The sequence below is a fragment of the Oscarella lobularis genome, chromosome 1 (genome assembly GCF_947507565.1).
Source record: "Oscarella lobularis chromosome 1, ooOscLobu1.1, whole genome shotgun sequence".
In the NCBI taxonomy this organism is placed as follows: Eukaryota; Metazoa; Porifera; class Homoscleromorpha; order Homosclerophorida; family Oscarellidae; genus Oscarella; species Oscarella lobularis.
This window is the reverse complement of record NC_089175.1, coordinates 1,878,478-1,896,261: the sequence shown is the minus strand read 5'-3', so window position 1 is coordinate 1,896,261 and position 17,784 is coordinate 1,878,478. Positions and strand designations below refer to the sequence as shown.

At 44.5% G+C, this 17,784-nt stretch overlaps 2 protein-coding genes across 5 annotated transcripts; both read right to left on the bottom strand.

Moving 5' to 3' along the window:
• Positions 1 to 1,068: 1,068 nt before the first annotated feature.
• Positions 1,069 to 12,522, bottom strand: LOC136199131 (3'-5' exoribonuclease HELZ2-like). 3 transcript variants are annotated; one of them, XM_065989284.1, is made up of 28 exons: positions 12,400 to 12,522; positions 12,025 to 12,351; positions 11,858 to 11,975; positions 11,544 to 11,804; positions 11,395 to 11,437; positions 11,210 to 11,346; positions 10,939 to 11,154; positions 10,843 to 10,875; positions 10,685 to 10,780; positions 10,461 to 10,638; positions 10,340 to 10,404; positions 10,252 to 10,288; positions 9,893 to 10,198; positions 9,778 to 9,835; positions 9,532 to 9,727; positions 9,353 to 9,478; positions 7,808 to 9,298; positions 7,331 to 7,759; positions 7,197 to 7,272; positions 3,540 to 7,143; positions 3,359 to 3,486; positions 3,165 to 3,287; positions 2,946 to 3,098; positions 2,235 to 2,890; positions 1,945 to 2,184; positions 1,732 to 1,894; positions 1,515 to 1,682; positions 1,069 to 1,464 (listed from the first exon to the last, which is right to left on the bottom strand). In XM_065989284.1, the coding sequence occupies exons 3-28, from the start codon at positions 11,879 to 11,881 to the stop codon at positions 1,346 to 1,348; spliced, it is 9,126 nt and encodes a 3,041-aa protein (XP_065845356.1). In that variant the 5' UTR covers positions 11,882 to 11,975; positions 12,025 to 12,351; positions 12,400 to 12,522; the 3' UTR covers positions 1,069 to 1,345. The 3 variants fall into 3 exon arrangements, with proteins under 3 accessions (XP_065845356.1, XP_065845339.1, XP_065845348.1); XM_065989267.1 differs by having other exon boundaries at positions 11,858 to 12,351; XM_065989276.1 differs by having other exon boundaries at positions 11,858 to 12,171; positions 12,400 to 12,507.
• A 1,520-nt stretch (positions 12,523 to 14,042) lies between these two features.
• On the bottom strand, positions 14,043 to 17,159 carry LOC136199155 (uncharacterized). 2 transcript variants are annotated; one of them, XM_065989316.1, is made up of 8 exons: positions 17,074 to 17,159; positions 16,915 to 16,963; positions 16,670 to 16,845; positions 16,566 to 16,624; positions 14,751 to 16,522; positions 14,660 to 14,694; positions 14,283 to 14,614; positions 14,043 to 14,229 (listed from the first exon to the last, which is right to left on the bottom strand). In XM_065989316.1, the coding sequence occupies exons 5-7, from the start codon at positions 15,854 to 15,856 to the stop codon at positions 14,313 to 14,315; spliced, it is 1,443 nt and encodes a 480-aa protein (XP_065845388.1). In that variant the 5' UTR covers positions 15,857 to 16,522; positions 16,566 to 16,624; positions 16,670 to 16,845; positions 16,915 to 16,963; positions 17,074 to 17,159; the 3' UTR covers positions 14,043 to 14,229; positions 14,283 to 14,312. The 2 variants fall into 2 exon arrangements, with proteins under 2 accessions (XP_065845388.1, XP_065845380.1); XM_065989308.1 differs by having other exon boundaries at positions 16,670 to 16,963.
• Positions 17,160 to 17,784: the final 625 nt, after the last annotated feature.

The following is a 17,784-nucleotide window of genomic DNA, read 5'->3' as shown; positions in this document are numbered from 1 at the left end:
CTCAACGTTGCGCGTTGGCTCCTCGGCATCCTCTTCGTAGACTTTAGCTGTCAGCGAACTAAGCGATGTCGAGTCTGCCGGGACGTATTCTTTGATGTCGATCTCGAGATAGAATTGCACATTGGGATCTTGCACATATGAGCGACGCTTTTCATCGGCGATGGATTCCATATCTAATACTTCACAAACAAAGGAAGCATAGGGAACTTTCCACGGCCCAGCCGAAAAATCCGGAAACCAAATAGCCTTTCCAATACAGAGCTGGCACTTTATGCCAGCCCCCAAACAGTCTCCAACAGAAGACGACCACTTTAGGAACAGACTGGCCACCCTCATCACAGTATGGCCATGCGGAGAGTTGTATGATCCTGGCGTCGCAACGGTCTTCCCCTCTGGTGATCGCTCCACCATCATGCCGATGTCACGAAATGGCTTGTACAAAAATCCGAAGTCTTCTGGAGAAACGTCTTCCAGAGCCCTTTCTAACGTTTCCGAAAGGCGAAACTCCTTCCAGAAGATCATATTGGGCTCAACCTATACAATTAAATTAAATGCATGATAATTAGAAATGACGTTCGCCTAAAATGTCACGAAATAAAACTCTTAGGTCCAAACGGTCTTGCCTACCACTATTTGAGACTCTTAGGGAGAAAGAGGCTGGGTAACCTCGCCCAGGAAATTAATTCGATCGACGCGCCCACGATGAGGGGGCCCCAATCATCGGCTCCTCTCGGCTCCTGCAACTACGCAGATCTCTTATGCCAATTCTCTCTGTCTACCGAGCTCGAGTTTGGCAACGCTGATGAGGCAGCGACTCGGAATTGTACTATTTACAAAATAAGGTGACCCGTTCCGCATCTACCTTGAACGATGAAGGAAGTACCGAGGCAAGAGCAGAAAGGATCCTGTCACGCGCCCACGATGAGTCCATCTGAGCCAGTCGAGGAAAAAAGCTGTGAGTGTGAAGCATGCGCCTTTGCTTGCACGCGCTTGAAAGCTACGCCCTCGAGCTTCTGTCGTTACGTGGTTACAATACTATAGATCAGCTCCCTAGAAATTGTCGGTGTCTAAATGAAAGACACTGCTCAATTGACGGCATCAAGTATTGCGAGATCTATCATACAAAATCGGCCGGTTGAAGTTTCAAACAGCCGGCTATCTATTTTATACATGCACACGTGTACAAATACATTTACAACACACCCACCACTGCTATACATGTACTGATTTGATCACATCAGTACGGCTATTTCCTTAGGCATCGACTACAGCCTCTCTACTTACACAAACTAAACATCGACATCTGACACATAACAAGAAGATCTTAGACAAAATAAAACAAACGTTAGGCTCGCACAAAGAATATACTCTTCGCAACACTTTTTTCCACAAAACACTCATCCTCTTTGTAAATTGAGATCAAATCTCGCCACATTTTACAGAAGCTAAGAAGCCTCTCATTTCCTAAGATCGTGCCACTTGATAAAATAATGACATCTAGCTGTGTTGCATACCAATAATAATCAGCCCGTGCTTAGCCCTCGTCAGGGCCACGTTCATTTGATGTTCATCCGACAAGAATCCGATGTTCTCTTCTCTCCAATGCCTAGTAGGAGCCTCTATAATACGACAATCTGGAAGAGATCGCACTGTTGATAGCACAATGAAGTCCGCCTCACCACCTAAACTTTCGATCAGTTAAATAAAGCGGCAAGCAATTAATAGCGTAACCTTGAGTTTCAAAAACAGAACAAACCCGGATTTTGTCAGACAGGTTCGACACAGACCGCAGCTTTTGTTCAATCATGCACTTCTGTGCTGTGTATGGAGTAAGAACCCGAATGCTACCAGATGTAACTTCATAGGAAAACACTAAGGATCGAACAACATGAACCTAGACAAAGAGGTAGTATATTTCACATATTAAAAAAGAGCTCCGCTCACCACAAGGTCTGCTTCGTCTACATTAGCCTTTGATTCTTCGCCGCCTTTTTCGTCTTTAGCGACAGGATTTACTTCTTCAGATCCTTTGATGTTGATAAAGCAGTAGGGTTTCGGTGACGACCGCTTCCAAACGGACGACCATAAGTAAGGCGCAGGAGATCCTCTCCTTTGAACTTCGACAGACGTTTTTAGCTTTCCTTCATAAAACTTTCGTGAAGGAAAATCACACAGATCTTTGTGCTAAAAAACGATGATAAACGAAAACGTTCTAATTGAAAATAATCTCATACCATTCTGTACTGCTCGGTAAGCATCATAGCTTTCTTGGATAACCGCTCAAACATGGATTTGCTAAGCACATCGGTGACTCGACTATTCTGCACGACTGGCTGAAGTTGCCTGTGGTCTCCGATCAGCACGATTTTGCTTTTAGCAGCGATAGTAGCAACTACAGTTTCAGGTTCGGTACACTGTCCGGCTTCGTCAACAATGCAAGCGCGAACGACGGCTTTACATTCTTGACTCTGTCTTAGACGAGGGTTTCCCGCTTGTATGCACGTACAAAGAATGACGTCAGCGGCAATAATCTCGAGCCGCTCCGATTCCCTAATGAGTGCCATGTACTGCTCAACTTCTTGCACCGTGGGTTCCTCTCCGGATGCTTTGTATGTACGAAACTCTTTTTCAAACCTCCTAATTTTTGCTGCATTATTACGGACGCTCTCGTCTAGATGGGCTTCGTCGCGAATGCGATGATGCAGAGCAATTTCTTCCAATTCCTTGCTTTCTGCCTTTTGCATAACAGATATGCCACCTGGAGCATACCTCTTGAATATGGACAAACCCGGGTACTTTTGCCTTTCAATTCCACTGCCATATACTCGAAGAAGATTGAAACGAAGACCATCATTGTGAGTTCTTTTCTTTATCAGATTCAGGAGCATTCCTGCAGATGTAATTCATTCGCAAGTACTGATTCTTTTTTTAATAATATCGCTTACTCGCCACTACATCGACAGCTTCGTTGGAAGGAGCGCAGTAGTAAAGTTGGCTCCTTTGCCTCGTTTTGCGTTTTAGAGCCTCTGCATTTTCAGCCAAATTTTCACAAGCCAGCCACCACGCAATATGAACACCAGTTATTGTCTTTCCGGTTCCTATCAGTCAAGAACAACAGTTTAATACTAAAGTAAGGAGTTAACATTTATCTGATCGCCCATTACCTGGAGGGCCTTGTATAAGTGTGACGTCGTTTTGTCGTGCGCGAAGCACTGCTTTGTATTGATCGGTGTTGAGAGATCTTCTCTCACCAAGAATTTCCGCAAGAGACAAACTGGAGCTGTCATCTAAAGAGAAGTAGTGTCACATATAAACTAAACATGTACATAAACTAAAAACATAAAGCTTGCATGCCTACTTTGCTTAGTTTCAGCCTTCGTCTTAGCCTTTGTCTCAAACGTTTCTGTTACAAGGCTTCTCAAAAGACTAGTACCAGTACCGCCTTTGTCAGTATCTGTGAGAGAGTTCAAACTGTGTTTCATTACTCTAAAAAAGCCCTTTTCAAAAAAGACACAACAAAACTGAAGGAAAACGCTCACTTGGACGGAATGCTTGAGTGAATAAACTGTGCACTGCAACGCAAGCCCGTAAAGTTTACTCCTCTTGAGTCGTAGCACCTGATCCTTAGCGAGTACCATCTTACATCCGGCTCGCCGGCAGCTTTGAAGAGGTCTTCGTCTACAGAAATCACTTGACAGTGGAGAACGACGTTATATTTGTCGCTGGAGCAAAACGGGCTGTTTTCTCTCCAAAGCATTCCTCTACTTCCTTCTTCCTTTCGACCTTCCTTTATGTCTTCCGGTAAGTCCAAGTCAAAGTATCTCAAGCAAACGTAGCTCCCTCGTTGATATGCAATTTTATAGCACTCTGCAAACTGTTTGCGAATTTCCAAATATCCTATCATGTCTCCGTTTTCAAGGTATTTCCACTCAACAGCCATGTCACGTATTAAACACGCAGAAGCTCTTCCAGATGCTTTAACACTGGTTGTAGCCGACTCTATTTCAACAACAGGAGTCCAATATCGTACGTATTCAGACAAGGAGGAAAATGACGAAGGCTGAGGAGGTACGGAAAGAGTCGAAGAAAAGCACTCAGCCGGCCGAGTGTTGTGCTCAATGCAAATGCTCAACCCATCCGAAAGCCGCAAAAGCTGAACAAAGGGCTGCAACATTCCCCGCTGCATGCGGCTTGCCACTTGAATCGAAAGTAGGTCGCTCACAGAAACGCGTTTCTCTATTATGCTATTAGAATCGTCCTGTCCGTCAAGACCAATTTTATCTGCTTTTGACTTTTGACGAAGAACGACTGTACTCCGTTTTATTTCACCGAGCATTCTCAGCACGCTTTCTCTGGTCGCTTCGCTTTCTCTGTTTCTGCACTGAGCCGCCAATCTCATCCATAAGCCAAAATCAACCAACGCAAACGTCTCCTCCGGAAGATTCTCATTTTCGATTTCGTCGTCCCACCGCGAAGAAAGTAAGGAAATTTCCCATTTAAGATATGCTGTCGGTGGATCGACTGCTCTCTCCAAGTTGGCATCAATAGCATTTAGAGACGAGAATCGAATTCTTCCACCACCGTAAGGAAAACTAGGGCAATCAGGAACAAACAAATCTATGTGACTTCCAGTTATATCTTCCACCACAGCAACGGTAGAAACAGGATAGAATTGAACGTCGCAAGCAAGTTTCAACGTAAGCGATTGTCTCCCAAACTTTTTCGCCAACTGACGTCGGCTAGAGCAGTCAAAGCTGATTTCCGTCGTTTCTTTGGTGTCATAAGTCGCTGCAGAATTTGCCAAAACGCAACGCTTGAGCAATCTGTGAGTAACAAGATCGACAAAACGACGTAAAGGAGACGTGAAGTGACAGTAAAACGTCCCAAACTGATGATGTTTGGTAGGATAATCAACGTCATTCAGCACGGTCACATAACGAGCTCTTCGCTGCAGTTTTCCGTACTTTGAGAGCCACAAGGCAAGCTGAGGAAGAAGGCGATCGCTAGACATAAATCTATTGACGCACATTACTGCGTTTTCGTCATCGGCGATGGAATCAATGTCCCTTACGAGCTCGTCAAGGCCAACTTTTGGAACATGTACTGTACTTTGAAATGTAGATCTCGACGAAGGCTCCGAAATTCCAGCTCTTCGCGCGGCTTCGAACAACGTTGGAAAAGCCAAGGCATATCTGCCCACTTGCTGACTCCATTCGTTCAACTTGGACTCGCTGGGAGGACTCTGCGAATTCAAAATGCACTCGTTTCTGCACTTTTCCAGAAGCTCTTCTGCAACTGCTTGATTTGTCATAATCATAAACTCTTCGACAAGATGGTGTGCAAACGCGGCAGAGCCCGTTGCGTCGGAACGGCCAGCGCCACTCCTGTTACGGCCAAAGCGGCGCGCTCTGATATTCAGACTCATTTTATGCAGCAGACGAACCCTGGAATAAAGGTCATCTCTGGAAACCCCGTAACAAATAACGTCAGGCGTACGACCAGCAATGACGTCTTCCGCTGCTTCGTAAGACAGCTTGCAGCAACTTTGAATAATTTTAGAACTGAATTGGTATCCTTTCTGATTCCCTTCAGCGTCGAGAGTAAACGAAACGGCAATAACTCGTCTCGGTCTGTTTGGCAGAAGACTGCACTTTTTTGCGCTGATCCATTTGGGAAGCATAGGCAGACGCACACCTCCTTTGTAGTCGTACACAGACGTAGCTAAAGCGCGAGCTCGCGTATCATCAGGACTTCCGCGTTTAACGATGGAATCAACATCAGTAATAAAAACGTCAACCTGATACAGCCCGCCCTCTAGCGACCGCACAGCGAGAGCATCATCTAAATCCTCCGCCTGAGGTGGGTCAATTGTAAAGGCGTTGCTGATAGAGGGGATGTCATCGCAGTCTGCTGTCTCCATTTCATTTTGTTCACCGCTGTATTCTTGTAGCTCGTTGTAGCCAATTGTCTCGATGTCCAGCACTCCAAGACCCTGCTGGTATGTCAGCCCCGGATCCACGACATCAATGACAATGCCCATAGGATAGGTGCACAGCTCTTTCCATTTAACATATTCCACAACAAAGAGGATATTTCGAGACTTTTTCAATCGAATACACCACTTCTTTTTCTCCCAAAGTTTCTTCGATTCTCTTAAACTCTCAAACACGTGTACACAGTCGCCGTGGCGATTATGATAATCTTCAAATCGGCTCGGACAGTTGATCAAAATAGGATGAGATGAATCAATAGGCGCAAATCGGTGCGTCTTCCCATCCATTAACTGACACACAAAATGAGTAGGTCGTTGCTTACGAAAGATGCCTCGAACTTGGCCGATTCTCGGGCTATCGTTCTCAGTGGAGGAGCTAACGGTTTCCACTAAGACAAGTTCTCCATCGTAAGCACGATTCCGACGACGATAACCCTCAATTAAAATTTCATTTTGAGAAGGGTCGATAGGGATTCCTCGGCAATTGTCTCCTCTTCCGAGAACCTTTAGATGACACCGAACGTACTTTGCAGGGTTATCCGCATTTGCCTTTTCCATCTCTTTTACTGACCAATGAGTCTCGTAAACGGCTTCTTTGTTGTCTCTTCTCCGCGACAGTTGCCATTCAACGTTCTCAAGTCCCTCTTCCTCTTCTACTCTAAGCCATGCATCATCGTCATTCGCAGCATTTCCACTTCCAGTGGAAGTTAAGCGTTTTACAGCAACGCGATTTAGGTGCTGTCCGAGACTTCTAACCATCACTTCGTCGTCAGAAGAACAGTCGTCATCGCTATCGGTACATTGAGCGGCAGCGGTAGCAGGAATTGCATTAATTGCTTCCGAATTTTGCTCCAAATTAGAGAGCCTTAATTCAGATAGCTTCAACTCTTTTAGATATTTAGGTGTATCTCTGTCGCCCATTAGACTTCGAGCCTTCCAGGATTCGCGAATAAACTGCTTCCATACATTGCCTATTTTGCAATTCGTCAAACTGTCGGTCTCGCCGAAAGCAAGAACTAGGGATCTTGCTCGACTGAAAACAGTGTTCAGCATTTTTCTGTCCGAAAACAGATTGGGCTCCGTCTGATAGTTCTCCACATTTCCCTTCGAAGTCATTACAGTGCTGACGAGAACGACGCGAAATTCTCTTCCTATACGCGTAACTATCATTTACGGTGCGTCCACAAATCAACCGAGATCGTACCTTGAACAGACCTCGAAGTGAGTACGGAGACGTCTTTCAGTTTGGAATCATCCAATAGCTTCCTAATATGTAAAACCTAAAACAAACACGAGACAAAATCCAGCCAATGGTTGCAAGTAATATGTGTATAGTACCTGCATATATTCGGACGACACAATGCAGATGTCAGCAAATGTTAACTCTCTCCAAGCTTTTTTGGGCCACTTCTTAATAATGTCCTTCACGTAGGCGATAATAACCATCGCTTCAGCTCTGTTTACGTACGAACCATCTCTCCCCATTTGTTCAACACTGTTACCACGTTCAAGACTGACAAAGCCAAACGGATGAAAATTTGGGTGGGCTTCCTGGCCTTTCGCTATGGCAATAGCCGATTCCCCGCTGTCATTGCATAACGATGGCAAGTAGAAAAGTCTCAAAACGAGATTGACTATTTGGTGATGACAGCGATAATTGTAAACAAGATCGATAGCGTCAGAAGACAGCAGTGAGTAGAGTCGACGAAACAAGGACCACTGAAGCTTTCCACGTCGAGCACTATGCGATATAACAGAAGGGTTTACCTAAAATACAAATCAGCGAAAAAAAGTATATGCGTGTGTAGGAGGTACCTGTTGGTGATCTCCGGCCAGCACAACACGAGTGTTTTCACAAGCCAGAGCGAGAGGTATTATAGATTCTGGCTCACTTGCCTGGGCTGCTTCGTCAATGATGATGTGCGAGAAAAAGCCTTTTGTTTCGTCCGTTATCAGAACTCTAGCTGTTGTGAGCGTCGTGACGACAACTAATTTCTGGTGTTTTCTTAGTTCGTTCATGTCTGGATCACGAAAACAATCTTGACCGTCTTTTGTTTTGCCTAGAATGCAGTACTTTTTCCGAATCTTGGCAGGAACAGTCACCGGTTTCCGCCATTGGTAGCAAACGCGGATCATCTTCGTCGAGAAATTTAAACACTTGTCAAGTTCTTTTACGTAAATGTCAGCCGCGTGGTTTGACTGGGTGCAGACAAGAATACGAGCACTGGCAGTTGCCTGAAGGCACAGCAAAACGATGGCTTCTTTCAGAAGCATGGTTTTTCCTGTTCCAAAAGGACCGTTTATGATGACTAGGCGACGAGAGGATTCAGAACAAATGTACCCAACAGCCCTACTTTGCCTTTCGTTCGTCCAAACAGGTGATTTGGGATACAGAGATTGAAGGTCCGACAGTTTAACCGGTGAACTGCCCGCAGAAGAAATTTCACATAAGTGACTCCGCAAAACTTCGCGTGATACGCGATCAATGCCGCGGTGAAGACTGCAAAAGTGAGTTCGGTCGTGTTTTAGCTGAAAATCAATCAGAGGGTCGGCATTGTCCAGATCATTGATTTTAGTCCAAAATGAACGGTTTCTTTTCACGTCGAGCACAACAATTCCCTGATCCTTGACGTCGTGTACGGGTATTTCATAAACTTCTTTTTCCTGAGACAACCTCACGTATGCCATTGAGTCCTGCCCTGTTACTGGTGGTAGACTGCAGTCTAGTCCAACTACCCGTAATTCCTCAGCTTCTTTGCTCTTCAGAAGTCGTAAACCCTTGCGTGAATATCTATGCCGCTTCTTTTTGCACTCTAATTCCTCCAGATACAATAGAGTGTGAAATCGGTTCTTGTACTCTTCCACCTTCAGTCGTAATGGTTTGTTTTGTAAGTCTATGCTGTTCAAATTATGACAAAGCCGCTCGGTATCAGGTATATCGTAGTGTTGCATTTCAGAAGCCGAAATGCCGAGCGACACGACGCTAGATGGATCTGCATCCCACTCCTCTGAAAGTGGGTCTGCCAGATGCCTTAGGTTGTCCAAAATTCGTCTGTTCGCTTCGCTTCCGACGTAAACGTAAGCTGTGCGCAGCAAGTAAGGAGATGACTCGCAGTCAACGATCATGTCCACTGAACGAGATGCAACTGTTAGAGGCTGACTGGAACGTAAGCTAAATCTCAGTTCAAAGCTCGCTCTTCTACACCCTTCTGGTAGGACAAGGCAAGAAGAGTGATTTAGATTCTTTGACCACAGTTGAAAGTTGGCGGCGCCTTCTTGCAAAAGAACAATTCTTTTTAATGCTTTCTGCATTCGTGGTTAAGATTAGAACCTGCGCACAACATCTATAGTTTAACTTACACCAGTCGAGCAAACTGTGAATAGGAATTTGCATTTGTACGGTGATAGGGACTTCTCAGAGGAAATAAAAGAAAAAGTTTCATTAGGCTGGCACGTCACTTCGACATCTCTGAGGTAAGTGACAACCTATAAAAGCAGAATTACTGTATCGCACACCCACAGAATTTTAACAAACATACTTGCAGATAGTTCTTATTAGACAGCGCGTGCCTAAGCTCCCAGCACAGCTGCTTTATCCCAGAAGATTCCGTGCTCGTTACCGAAGTCATTTGGGCGTCAGTAGCTTCCGACAGACGCTTCCACACCCGCAGCTCTTTTTCGCCATGCGCATACTTGCAACGCTCACCATAAGCACACCATCTGTACCTAAGGTAACTGCACAGAAAGAAGCATTATTAGAGAAAGCATTTCGTCGCTAAGCCTACTTTTTGCACATAAAAAGACGATGTCTGAGAGGAGGAAAACGGCAATCCTTCAGACCCACTGTATTAAAACTCTGGTTAGTTTAGGATATATATTTCTAAAAATATATTTCATTACTCCTATCCATATCCCAAGCTGTTTTCTCTTCTTCGGAATGAGGGTGAGTGCACGAAGGAACGCACGGACGCGAGCGCGTGCAGGGTGTGAATGGTCCACAAACCTGCTTTGGGCGTGGTCTAATGTTCACCCACGAGTCTTTCTTTGGCCAGAGGAGAACAGGAGGACGGTGAGATGCGTAGGTGTGCCTTTTGCAGGTACTATATAATAGGTTGACTTTCTCAATGACGTTTTTTTGCTCGTAGCAAACGCAGCACGCTAGAATTCCAGCTTCGATCACCTCCGGATTCTGAAAGCCGAGTTGTCCTGCAAACTCCAGAATGAACAATGTTTACCCATGCACTAAATACAACGCTTACCTATCAGATTGTTCTCTGGCAGTCTGGCAACAAGCCCCTATAGTAAGACAACGTCACAGGGTGTTCATACACAGCTTCGGTGATGTACCTCCAAAAGACGCCTGCCTTTCCTTTTCAAATTGGCTTCACTATCACCTGTTGTTAGAAAACGATCTAAAAACAGGAGAACAAAGGATTCTTGTGTATTGCAGACCAAATTGTATAAGTGCCTTTTAATGTGATTTCCACTGGTGGAAGTCTTCCCTTCCTGCTTTTGCCGACTACCTTAAACTCTCCTTCATCATCTGTGTCTAGCGTATTAGACTCAGGAGAGGGCTTCTGGATCTCAGCATCAGATGGTGTATCGTCAGAGTCCTTCTCACTAGTAAGTGATTCTGCATCCTCGAGCTGGAGTCAACGTGTAAGCACTCAGATTGCTAAAATAAAACCAGACCTTTGTTTCTTTCTTAGGCATTTTCTTCCTTTTCCTTTTTCTTTTCCTTGTCTGCTTCTTTTTCGCCTCAGCAATTTGTGGCTTTGTCACGTCCTCCTAATACCGTCATTTACAGAAAAGTGAGCCACATGTAGACGGTAACGGTAAAAGAAATTTACGTTCAGCTGTTCATCAACTACTTCCGGAACTTCCTGTGCAAGCAAATACATCGCCATTAACTATTTCTGAATTTTTAGTTCTGAGAAGCGCCTCACGTTTGGAACTGGCTGTTCCTTTGAGATATCCCCGTCATCTAAACTGTTCGTTTCTTTTTCGTTTTCGTTTTCAGGGCTTTTCTTCTTCTTTTTCTTTTTCTTTTTCTTCTTCTTCTTCTTCTTTCTCTCTGTATCCTCCAGCTCAAGACACGTCGGCAATTCAGCTTCGTGCACTCTTGTTTGCATCCGCTGGAGACTGCTTTGAATAGCGGAACTCTAGAAAGGTCAGAATAAAATTATATTCATTTGAAGACCTTTATTTTAGACCAACGTCTTGAATAGACAACAAAAGACGATAATCCTCAGCTGCCTTGTCAAGGTTTCCCAACATTTCAGCCGCAAAAGCACGAGTTCGAAAAAGGAAGCGAAAAGAAGGCGCGTCTTTGTCTCTAGACACAGAAGGAAGTTCTAAGAAAACAAAATAAAGTATAACAAATAGCAACCACAAGAAATTACCCAAACACGCCGACGCCCACCATTCCACGATCTCCCACCGCTCCTAGAAGAGAATAACTGTTGGATTACGCACGGTTCGCGTTCTGAAAAGCGTTGTGGAGCCTTGTTTGGACAAAGCCCGAAATGGGCTCCAAACGGATTTAGCTCACCAAGCGTCTATTGCATTCGACGATATTGAAGACAGTTCTAAACCGCAGAGCAACTGCAGAAAGCCATCTACTCCAAGTGATGAAAGGACCGTAGATGACTAATGAGATGCTTTTGAGCGCCGCTTCCAAAGCAACAAGAGCGTCTTCAAGTCGATTTTCCTGAAGATCGCTAAGGCCTCTGCTCTTATACCGAAGAGCTAGTCCATAGTAAAAGTCAGCTAAGACCCTGCGTCTCCGCTCTTCCTCTTGTTTCAGAGGATCCTATACAGAAACGGTTGCTTTTGAGTGATCGGATGATTCGCGTCAAACTGGACCCAGTGTAATCCGTTTCTGTTCATTCTAGCAGCGAGTGGTCTCGTTTGGTTCGATAGACAATAACAAGTGCGAGACGCTAACGTTGGACGCGAAAGCTGCAAGCAAACTGGCACGTTGCTAAGGAAAAAAAACCGCAAAGTGGGAGACGTTATCCTGCTTCTCATACCTCCCACGTTCTTTTCAACTCATCAATGCATACTGTAGAGATACTGATAACAACGACTCGCAGCTGGAGCCACGAAGAATGCGTCTCAGCAATATCAGATGAAGATATCATACAATGCGTCAATCATTTGTAGCTTGCGCAAAACGGCTAAATAAAAATGACGTTTGTGCAAATGACGAGGGATGATGATGTCAGATGATGACGATGAAGGGACACGTGATCAACGGTTTCCAAGCCCTAGTCGAGTCTCTACCCTCTCCTATGCCGATTTTTGCTATCTATTTTAGTGTACAATTCTTCCTATCTCTTTGAGTCTACTGAACTCAGCTAAGCAACGCTAATGAGGCGCGAATTATAGGTAAAGGAACTGCTTACGGTGTAAAGGGATGTCCAGATCTTGCCAATCGCATAACTTAAACGATGAAGGAACGCTAGAGCGGAAAGCACAGAGGAACGAGCGGCGAGAGAGGGAACTGCCACAGTTGCGAAAGATTGTGCTGTAGGCATGCGCGCTCGCAGGCGGTCCCTCGAAGCAGGGTTCTTGAACAGTGCAGTTGGTGGCAGGGTCTACATTCCGAATGCTTGACGAAGCAACTAATATTACGATTTCAATCAGAGATACGATAATAAAATTTAATACGACACTAACACCAATGTATCTTGCATAGTCAAATTCAGAGGTCAGCTCGATCCTAAGAAATTCTCAACTCGATCTCAAGATTGACGGCATGCCATTGATTGCCAGCACTACTTCTCTCTGGATAGCATACAAATCTAGCTCAAAATCAACTGCATTTTCAGGAGGATCTACTCCGTGAAACAAACGCTCATACAAGAAGACCAGCACATGGGTTCCGGGTCCAGTACAGTGAGGAGGCGCAAACTCAACGTTGCGCGTTGGCTCCTCGGCATCCTCTTCATAGACTTTAGCTGTCAGCGAACTAAGCGATGTCGAGTCTCCCGGGACGTATTCTTTGATGTCGATCTCAAGATAGAATTGCACATCGGGATCTTGTACATATGAGCGACGCTTTTCATCGGCGATGGATTCCAAATCTAATATTTCACAAACAAAGGAAGCATAGAGAACTTTCCTCGGCCCAGCTGAAAAATCCGGAAACCAAATAGCCTTTCCAATACAGAGATGGTCCTTCATGCAAGCCCCAAAACAGTCTCCAACAGAAGACGACCAATTTAGGAACAGAATGGCCATCCTCATCACAGTACGGCCATGCGGAGAGTTGTACGATCCTGGCGTCGCAACAGTCTTCCCCTCTGGTGATCGCTCTACCACCATGCCAATGTCACGAAATGGGTTGTACAAGAATCTGAAGTCTTCTAGAGAAACGTCTTCCAGAGCCCTTTCTAACGTTTCCGAAAGGCGAAACTCCTTCCAGAAGCTCAACCTATATAATTAAATTAGAAACGACGTTCGCCTAAATTCTGACGAAATAAACATTTAGGTCTAAACGGTCTTGCCTACCACTATTTGAGACTCTAGGGAGAAAGAGGTGGGGTAACCTCGCCCAGGAAATTAATTCAACGCGCCCACGATGAGGGGGCCCCATGCAGGATGGTCATCGGCTCCTCTCGGCTCCTACAACTACGCAGATCTCTTCTGACAATTCGCTCTGTCTACCGAGTTCGAGTTTGGCAACGCTGATGAGGCAGCGACTCGGAATTGTCCAAAATAAGGTGACCCGTTCCGCATCTACCTTGAACGATGAAGGAAGTACAAAGGCAAGAGCAGAAAGGATCCCGTCACGCGCCCACGATGAGTCCATCTGAGCCAGTCGAGGAAAAAGCTGTGCCTCACGCGCTTGAAAGCCACGCCCTCGAACCTTCACGTGTTCTTCGCTGCCATTAATTATGTGGTTACTATAGACATAGATGTATCTATTACATCTATGCTATAGATCAGCTCCCTAGAAATTATCGGTGTCTAAATTCAAGACACTGCTCTAGTGTCATCAATTGACGGCATCATATCATCAAGTATTGCGAGATCTAGTAAAAACTTGAAACTGCCCCAGTTAATTGGCCAACGTATAGAATAGCGGAATACGGAGCCATTGGCATATACAACGTTGTGAGGGTCTTCCCCTTCAATGCACAATAAGACAAAGTCAAATACCGTTTCTCAGCAACAAACGATACCAGCAAAATGCACACAAATTCCAGCTACGAAGTTACGAGACTATATACCTAGAAACAAGATGTACAATTAATTAAAAGAATTTGCCTAGCCATACTTGTACCATAAAAATTGACGAGAAGAAAGTGAGCAGTTATTTTACATTGTCAGGATTACAATTGAAAACGTCTGAAATCAATAGGCCATAGCCTTCTTCTTTCAGAGCAATTATGAGCATTGTTCTTGTGGCTTTTTTGTGATGCTTTTCTGCCCAAGCATCAAGCATTGCCTGGGCCCGATCTCGATTGTCTCTCTTCTCTTCAAAGCCGTCCAATTCGTGGTCTTCAAAGGTCGGGTCTGGTCCAAGAACCTGCCCAACGCGCCTCCATTTAGCTCTTATCCTTTGGGCCACAGCTCGTCGTTCTACTTTAGACACGATCTCATTAAGATATGAACCTAGCGCCAAATATAGAACAGTCATGTTAAAATAAACCCACGTACCGTTAGCCGGATCAACTTCTGATGAAGAAATCATCCTTTTGACAAAACAGACGGTAAACATCTTATAAGATCAACATTTCAAAAGCCTGACCTTGGAGCTGCTCCAAACCACAGCTTCATGCAATGAAGCTCGTCGTTATTTAGCTGAATCAGACTGGTTCCGTCAGTCCGCAGGGTCCATGTCGTCGTTTCCATTGAAAAACTTTCTTCCTCTTTTTCCATTGGAGCGAAGCTTTGCAACGGAGAAGAACCATCTTGGATTTTCTTCACCTGGCAATAGAATTCCGCCCGCAATCCCGCCATGCCTCGTTGCTTCGCGTCATTCACGTTCTTGATAAGCCACTCGCGTAATTGGCTGCAACGCGAGGAAAGACTGACCATCTGCTCTTCCGTCAGTGGCCTCCCTTCAACAGCAGGGAAAAGTGTGAGACTAATGTAGTTTCTAGAGCCTTGGTAAAGAAATTCTGCGTTTACGCCCGACGAAAAAGCGAAAACCAGTCTATTTCTCTTGAGCGGCACGTCGGATAGACGGTAATCTCGAATAAAACGAGTAGCCAATCGAAAGAAAAGTGCTTCCGGGAAAAACACGACGTCCTTGGCATAAACAATAAGTGGAAACGAAAATGACGCTTTCTGAATAAACGCTTGACTGTATTTCGTTTCCTGCTTGAAATTATCCTGTAGAAAGCAAGGGGCGTAATAGCCCTGATCTTCCGATCTTTCACTCTTTTGTACAAGAACGTCAAAATGACAAAGAATGTCTTTAGCTGATGCGTAGTCCCGCTCTTTCACCTCGGCTTGGCTCAGCAAACAATTAACCAATTTCAGAGAAAGAAAGCCACAATCAACGGCTACATCCCAGTCAGCGGCAAGATTGACTGGGAGACTTGACTTTGAATGTGCCGAGCCAACAAAAGAAACCAAGAGCTTGCACAGCCAATCAGAATCGTGAAAGATGACTTTCTCAAGCCGAGGAACGTCTGGGAAATAGTAAACAGCCCCCACGTGAGTTAGGTGCAACAAGGCATCCTTCAATTCCTCGTCATCGGCAATGTAACATTTTTCTGCGACTTGTTTTACTTCCTTGAGCGTCGATACAGAGCGTCCTGTTATTTTGACAAGTTGCCCCATAATGACTTCGAATTTCAGCCAGCGTGCTGGTTGCATCGTTTGTTTCTTCCAGTAGTCATCCGTCATTGCGTCAACTCGACTCCTAATTTCCTTGGCAGTGAGATCTTCATTAGCTGTACCGGACGTCTTGTTCTCAACAAGAAAAAAACCGAGTCCCGATGAAGGTCGAACAAAATGACATTGAGAGGCTTGCTTTCTAAATAGCTCTGTGAGATATTCATTGTTTTTTTCTAATGAAATCGTCAACGGACGCTTCGCCCTTTGCGCATTCAGCTGCGGCTTCTTCGGCTTCCAAGCGATGAGTTGCAACGCAAAAAATCGCCGGAAAGTTTACTCCTTCCGCCGCTCCAAGAAATGCACCACCCTGCTGTTCTGCAGGATGAGCTATGTGCACGGAAGAAGCCCAGTGCTTGAGGAAATCGCCATTCGTTTCCATTCGGCAAAGCTTCTGTTCAATTGGATTAATGTTCTCGCCTTCTAATCTTCGGTAAGTGGACTTTGCTTTATCGGTGAGAAGCTCGGCGCCATTGAAAACAAGCATGTAGACAGAGAGAGCGCCGGGAGGCATCAGGGCTACATGAGCCGCCAAAAACGGTTCTTGCCCGCCGAAATCGCATATCGTCATCAAGGTCACTTCGTCCTCGCCGCCGAAAAAAAGAAGATCCTCGTATAATATAGCTTCTATTTCGTCGAGATGCTCTACGGTCAGCTTCGCTTCTTCTTGGCTAGAGTCTGAAAAGACGGTTAATACAGCGCGCTAGACAACAATACAAACCTTCCGTGAATCCAACAGACCTCCAAAAGATTGACGGTGAAGAACTCGTGGCTCCCTCTCTAACATAAACGTTATTCTAATTAATTATTTAAACAATGAAATACCTTTTAAGGCCTGCTTCATCGGTGCAAGCATTTCTATAAGTCTTGCTCAACTTTTCTTTGTGCTCTTCACAATTCAATAGCTGCCACTTCCCAGTATTGGTATCGGCATGGGATTTCATCATGGTGACAGCCTTCGTAAGAGCAACGCCGCGCGTGCTAGGCTGCTCTTCAAATTTCTGGCCAAAAAGAAGACGAACGAGACATGTCTTTCCAACTCCGTCTTGGCCAATCATATTAAGACGAACTCGAGCGACTTTCAATCTGCCCCTTTTCAGGCGAGAAGCGCTCAAAAACCTAAAATAAAGACACATTACCGGTAATTATTTACTTTGAGTAGGTCGTCTCCAGCAAATCATGTGTTAAATTAATATTAGTATGCAATTCCGCTGGACAATTCGTCTTACCTTTTCCTATTCGTGTGTTTCAACGTAAAAGAAGACACAAATTAATTTGAGTATGAAATCTCCATAGATAATTCGTCTTACAGCCTATTTGTGTGTTTCAACGTAAAAGAAGGCACAAATAAATTTGAGTATGAAATCTCCATAGATAATTCGTCTTACCTTGCCCTATTCATGTGTTTCAACGTAAAAGAAGACACAAATTAATTTGAGTATGAAATCTCCATAGATAATTCGTCTTACCTTGCCCTATTCGTGTGTTTCAACGTAAAAGAAGACACAAATTAATTTGAGTATGAAATCTCCATAGATAATTCGTCTTACTCGTCGCTATTTGTGTGTTTCAACGTAAAAGAAGACACAAATTAATTTGAGTATGAAATCTCCATAGATAATTCGTCTTGCCTTGCCCTATTCGTGTGTTTCAACGTAAAAGAAGACACAAATTAATTTGAGTATGAAATCTCCATACATAATTCGTCTTACTCGTCGCTATTTGTGTGTTTAAACGTAAAAGAAGACACAAATTAATTTGAGTATGAAATCTCCATAGATAATTCGTCTTACAGCCTATTCGTGTGTTTCAACGTAAAAGAAGACACAAATTAATTTGAGTATGAAATCTCCATAGATAATTCGTCTTACCTTGCCCTATTCGTGTGTTTCAACGTAAAAGAAGACACAAATTAATTTGAGTATGAAATCTCCATAGAT

Coding starts and splice junctions, on each gene's coding strand:
- LOC136199131 (XM_065989267.1), bottom strand. CDS start 12,022: ATGAGAAGCAGGATAACGTCTCCCACTTTGCGGTTTTTTTTCCTTAGC. Junction 10,876..10,938: donor AGGAACAGCCAGTTCCAAAC/GTGAGGCGCTTC, acceptor TTGCTTGCACAG/GAAGTTCCGGAAGTAGTTGA. Junction 1,683..1,731: donor TTCTGTTTTTGAAACTCAAG/GTTACGCTATTA, acceptor TCGAAAGTTTAG/GTGGTGAGGCGGACTTCATT.
- LOC136199155 (XM_065989308.1), bottom strand. CDS start 15,856: ATGACGGATGACTACTGGAAGAAACAAACGATGCAACCAGCACGCTGG. Junction 14,695..14,750: donor TGGTTTGGAGCAGCTCCAAG/GTCAGGCTTTTG, acceptor TTTTGTCAAAAG/GATGATTTCTTCATCAGAAG. Junction 14,615..14,659: donor AGAAGTTGATCCGGCTAACG/GTACGTGGGTTT, acceptor ATTTGGCGCTAG/GTTCATATCTTAATGAGATC.